The 5,694-nt window shown below is 43.9% G+C and overlaps 1 protein-coding gene across 3 annotated transcripts in view; it reads left to right on the top strand.

Moving 5' to 3' along the window:
* Nucleotides 1–545: 545 nt before the first annotated feature.
* Nucleotides 546–5,694, top strand: part of dlg1b (discs large MAGUK scaffold protein 1b) — a 100,195-nt gene continuing 95,046 nt past the window's right edge. Inside the window, exons 1-2 of one of the 3 annotated variants that reach the window (XM_087172088.1) lie at nt 546–1,397; nt 4,586–4,717. In XM_087172088.1, the coding sequence (XP_087028214.1) occupies nt 1,379–1,397; nt 4,586–4,717 (151 nt within the window). In that variant the 5' untranslated portion in view covers nt 546–1,378. The remainder of the gene's footprint in view (nt 1,398–4,585; nt 4,718–5,694) is intronic. The other 2 variants (XM_087172087.1, XM_087172089.1) reach the window with 2 other exon arrangements.

The raw sequence follows: 5,694 nt of genomic DNA, 5'->3' as shown, positions 1-5,694 counted from the left end.
GTTCCTCTCTCGTCTTCATCCTTAATCCATGTTTTACAAAAACATCTTCTCCTCATTTAATCAGATTTAATCCTCCTCCCTCCTTTTCTTCATCTCCTGCATCTTCACTTTCATTTTTCCCCTCTTTTTATTTTCATTTCTAAATCTGACCTTCGTGCCTTTTTCCAGTTTCCTCTCTTCTTTCTCTCTTTCTTCAGCCTTTTTCTGCTTTTACATCTTTCCATCTTCATCCTGGAGGTTTTCTACTTTCCCTCTTTGCTTTCTCCAACTTTTACAATCCCATCTTCACTTCCTCTTCCTTTCTCGTCCTCTCCTTTTTTCAGACTTTCACCTTCCCTTTCTCCCAATCCAGAAGTTTTTTTCCCCCATCCTCCTCCTCCTCCTCCTCCTCTTCCTCCTCCTCCTCCTCTTCCTCGGTCTTGTAGGTGAGCTGCATGATTGGGCGGCAGGTTGGAGGGGTAGGCTTTTGGAAATCACATGGTTCACATTTCCAGCTCTGTGAGACGCCATTTTGGAGGAAAGTTTGGAATTTGTGGACCTGGGGAGGTGGAGGAGGAGGAGGAGGAGGAGGAAGAGGAGGAGGAAGAAGAAAGAGGAAGAAGAAGGGACAGAGAGGAGGGATTTACACTCAGAGAAGTTTGACACGAATACACAACGCAGGCTGTGCCGGGAATAATACACACAAGCGTGCGGGCCAGTGCGGGATAAGTGAGTGTGGGCTTGGCACGGCTGCAGTTGAGGTGTGCCAGCAGCCTGGACTTTGAAGTTTTTTTATTTATTTCTGGGATCAGCATCAAAGCTCCGGAGCTGATCAGTCGCCTCCACCGCAGCAGCAGCAGCAGCGGCGGGCAGCTCATGCATGCACGGGAACGGACTGGTTTAGTTGTCCGGTGCAGGGAGTTTGGCCCCGGCAGGTCGCAGCGGCTGAAAGCGACATTTATACTTTCTTTAACCAGCCGTGTGTCGCCGCCGCGGTCAGCCTGCGCGGTGCACGCCGGGGCAGGGAGCGTCTCTGACGGGCAACTACAGCAAGGAGAGTCGGTAACAGTCGGAGCTCACCGGAGCTTCTCTCTGGCTCCTGCTCGCTTTCTTTCATATTAGTTTGAACCGGGACTCCCGTGTGTTTGTTCGCCGGTTTCCCCCGGAGACTCGCTGGTGTTATTTTGGTTGGACGTGTCAGTTTTCCCCTGACAGGGACTTTGTTTGTCGGAGGGGAACTTGGTGTCGTCGTGGAGGGATTTTCTTCAGCCCCGGACTTGGAGCGGTGACAGCGGGGTTTAACTGGCGGAATAATCAATAAAAACAACCGTCTGCTGTGGGGAAGTGTATGTGGCTAACACGGAACTAGCTCCAGTACCGAGCCGAGCCAGACCCGACCATGCCAGTCAGAAAGAAAGGTAAGCCGCTTTCACTTAACATATTAACTAGCAAGCTAGCTCGGCTAGCCGCTGCCCGCCGGGAGAAACTCCGACTGCTGCCTCGTTTAAAGAAGAAATAACAGTCAAACTGACCCGGGCACATTAACACACGTCTGACCCGGGACCCCAGGACGCTCCACACGGCTTATTTCGGCCTCACTGAGCCGTGCCGAGCCGTGCCAGGCAGGTAAAGTGAGTTAAAGTAGGCGCTAGCCGGTTAGCCGCTGCTGCTAACCAAGTTGTATTTGGGGCACCTCGTCCGGAGCACAACTAAAAATAAACTCTAATATTAATGAAATATTTACAGCGTCTTCAACAGTCACCGCAGGAAATGTTAAAACAGCTGAACTGTAAAATTTAGAAAAAATATCCACACATACTTTTCACATTAATAAACGTCTTTATTTGTACTTTTATTCCTGAAAAAAAAAATCAGATTATTAAACTGTGTCATTTGTGCCAAATAGTGTGTTAATAGCAGCCTAATTATACTCTAATTATATTTTAACTCCCACAGTATCAGCACAGTCCTTTCACAGGGACACAGGTTTGTTGTGACATGCTGTTCACTGTAATATCAAGTTTTCTTTGAGCTATATGAGTCACTTAAATTCATTTAAGCTGCATTTATGGGGCATTTTCATCATGAATTCCTCAATTCATGTTAATTTGTCTATAGACTTAAAAAAAACAAGTCAAATGCTCATCACAAGTTCCCAGAAACCAAAGTAACGTGTGTTTCTGTCACATCTGTGCATTTCAGGGTCTCCTCTGCAGGTTTATAGTGGAGTTTTGTTTATTCTGGGTCACTCTATTTTTACATCAAATCACACACAACTACAAGAAAGTCCCAAGTCCATCATTTATCTGCATTGTCATCCTAGATGTAGAGAAGCTCAATCATAAAGGCATAACCAGGACGGATCAGCTTCCATTCACAGGTTTTCTGTCATGTTTGACCTCTAATGTAAATTATGATTGTTGCTCTTAATGTCTGCATCCAGCAGTCATTATTATTTTCTATCAGTCTGTCTTTATCTTGATTTAACCAATTCATCACACTGCATGTTCCTCAGCTGAACTCCGAACTTGGAAAGACTGCTTTTAGATGTAGTGCTCCAGGCTCCTGGAATAACCTGCGACGCACTTTAAATATCCCTGAGAACATTGGGACAGTTTAGAAATATGCTTTTTAAATCTTTTAAATCAAAATATTCCAGAATGTATTAGTTTTTATTAGGAACTGTTTTTGTATTCTGATTATTTGCTTGTTTTCTTTCTGCTTTTCTAATCTCAGCATCATTGAGAGTGAGGGTTAGAAAATAAATAAGCAAAGGTCTTTAGATTGTCAGAAACTCTTGTAATGTGTCCGTCCCAGTTTCCCAGATGCTGAGGTGACGTCTGCTGATCAACACTGTCCAGGAGTCCAAAACTTTGTGTTTGACGATGAATTAAAACACAGAAAAGAAGAAAAACCTCACATTTTAGAAGCGGGAACCAGAGGACGTTTGATATTGTAGCTTAAAAAACGACTTAAACGATGATTAATTTTCAGTTCATGTAGTAATTGACAGCTCAGCTCTAAATGAAGGTCAGTGTTTCAGGTCAGCTCTGGGTTTATAGGCCACGAAAACGTCTGATAAAATGCTTATTTTGAAATGAAGACATCATGAACCTCAGAATATTTTCTACTTTTTTTATTTTGTATCTGCTTTTCTGAACAGTATCATTCATCTGTGTTCAACAGAAACAAATGTAAACCCAGCTAAGTTTTATTTCACAAAGATAAACACATGTTCAGGGAAGAAGAGCAGCGGCGACACTTCACACAGCAACTGTGACGTGTTTAATATGAGTGGCGTCTGTTCAGGACTGAGGTTTCCTCCCGTGTTGGCGTGTTGTAAAGTGAGGAGGTGCGACACGTCCCGTACTGACGGCCGTGAGTCGTCTCCTTTAATAAGAATCATTTGTGCTGAGCTGAGGTGAAACTGTGTCGTATGAGAACAGAGCGTCGGAGAAAAGAAACTTTAAATAGCTAAATTATCATGAGATAAAGATGCATGAAGATCTTTGTGGCTAAAACTATTGATCTGATTTGTTGTCATTTAGTTTTGGACAAAGTGAGTGGATTTCTTCAGCAGCAGAATCTGACGTTTTCATGCCCTAAAAACCCAGAATCGACCTGCTGCTTCCCGCTGCGCTGAACCTGAGATACTGACCTTATATTTAGAGCTGATTCGTCAGTTAATCTGATTAATGATCATTCACTTTAAAACCAAACATCCTCTGGTTCCAGCCACTGAAATGTGAAGTATTTTATCTGATTGAAGTTTAGTTTTGGTATAAATGAGTCGACTTGAACCTGGTGCTTCCCTCTGTGCTGAACCTGATAAACTGACCCGATTAATCAATCATTTTAATCAAAGATTAATCGTTATAATCCAAGTTTTCCTAGTTCCAGCCTCTGAAATGTGAGGATTAGCTGCTTTTTCCTGTAAACGAGTTTTAGGTTTCGGACATTTGAAGACATCACACTGGCCTCTGGGAAGTTTATTTCAGTTTACAGACTAAATAACCAGCAGACGAGTCAATAATAGAAATAATGATTAGTTGCAGCGCTGCACTCGAGGTTTGTGTCAACTCAACCTCCAACTTTTTTCCAGGTCCATAAAAATCCTTGAATAGAGTCAAAAGATTTTCAAATATCAGGCCTTAAAAGTCATTAAATGTTCTTAAATCTGAATTTATTACTTATGAACTTGAATGGAAGCGTTTTATCTGATTGTCAGTTTCAGGAGTTTTGAGACAAACACAGATCCGACCTTAAGCTTCCTCTTTTCCTCCGTGCTCAACCTGAAAACTAAACGGACCTATAGACTCGTCTGTGGTGGAAAACTAAACTAAACTCCATTTATTCTGCAACTCAAATGAAAAATCTCAACATGTGAAGTATGATTGACCTCTGTGGTGTCTGGAAACAGCCAGCACAGCTCAGTATTTCAGCAGCGAGGGATTGTTGCGGCTCTGCCTGTCTGCTGAGCTGAAGCTGCACTTCACCGCCGCCGCGCCTCAGATCAGTTTTCATTAGCGGCGGAGGCTCAGACTGAACCGCCGCTCCGCTCTGTCGTATCCCCGACTCACCTCCTCCTCCTCCCCCTGTCGTCCAGACGCACAGCGAGCTCTGCTGCTGCTGGAGGAGTACCGGGCCAAGCTGAACCACACCGAGGACCGGCAGCTCCGACACTCCATCCAGAGGGTCATCGACATCTTCCAGAGCAACCTCTTCCAGGCTCTCATAGGTACGACCGCCGCCTCCTTTACCCAGAAACCCTTTCACAGGCTCACCTCTCTACCTGGAAACAGGTTTGTCCCAGTCAGGTAACTTTCTTGTCCAGGACGGTCCTGACAAATTCACCAAAAGTCCCTCAGGAGCTCCCGTGGAGAAGTCTGGGTCCGGTCGCACAAAACACCTCAAGTTTTCTACTTAAATATGATACTTAAGGTTTAATTTCTCCTTAACTGAGGGAGTTATTTAAGGGTGTTGAACTTGTCCATGTTAAGACAGAGTCCGAGCTACGTTCAGTTTTTTCTTTAGTTTGGTCTCTAACCAACGGTTTAACTGACTTTAAGTGATTCTTTAAGTGTCAAACTAAGATAAGGAGAAAACCTTATCATTTTAAGGAAACTTTAAGAAGAAGATTCAAGGTGTTCTGTGCAGCCGGCTTTGATAAAGATGAATATAAAATACTCAGTTTCAACATAATGAAAATGTTTGGTTGTTTAATGAAGCGTCATAGGTGTTGAAAGACAACTGAGTTCACCCCCCCCCCCCCCCCCCCACTGAGACGAGAGAGAAGTGTCTGTGGTTTGCAGTTTAGTTTCACTCCTGTGTTCCTGTTAGTTTTTGATCTGATGGTCGTAGCTGTGTTACGTTTCCCTCGTCTGTCCGTCTCGGTAACGAAGGGAACATCTTCAGATTTCACTCGGACTCGAGGATGAACTGATTAGATTTTGGTGGTTAAAGGTCAAAGGTCAGTGTGACGTCAGGAAACACTTTTTAGCCATTACTCAAGACTTCACAGCGTTACGACATTTCAACAACATTTCACACGAATGGTTCATGTTTTCTGTGACTGTGCATAAACAGGGTGCGACCTGGAACTAGTCCGAGTGGAGGAGGGATACGACCACGAGGAGGTGATTCTAGTTTGAATTTGCTTTTGATTTTGCAGTTTTTCCAACATAACACAAACGATTGTACATGAGCACCCCCCCC

Source organism: Seriola lalandi, unplaced genomic scaffold, assembly GCF_002814215.2.
Source record: "Seriola lalandi dorsalis isolate HSWRI2012SDOR001 ecotype SW California unplaced genomic scaffold, Sedor1 jcf7180002052023, whole genome shotgun sequence".
Classification (NCBI taxonomy): domain Eukaryota; kingdom Metazoa; phylum Chordata; class Actinopteri; order Carangiformes; family Carangidae; genus Seriola; species Seriola lalandi.
Note: the sequence above shows the minus strand (reverse complement) of the source record. Positions and strands in the feature narration are given on the sequence as shown.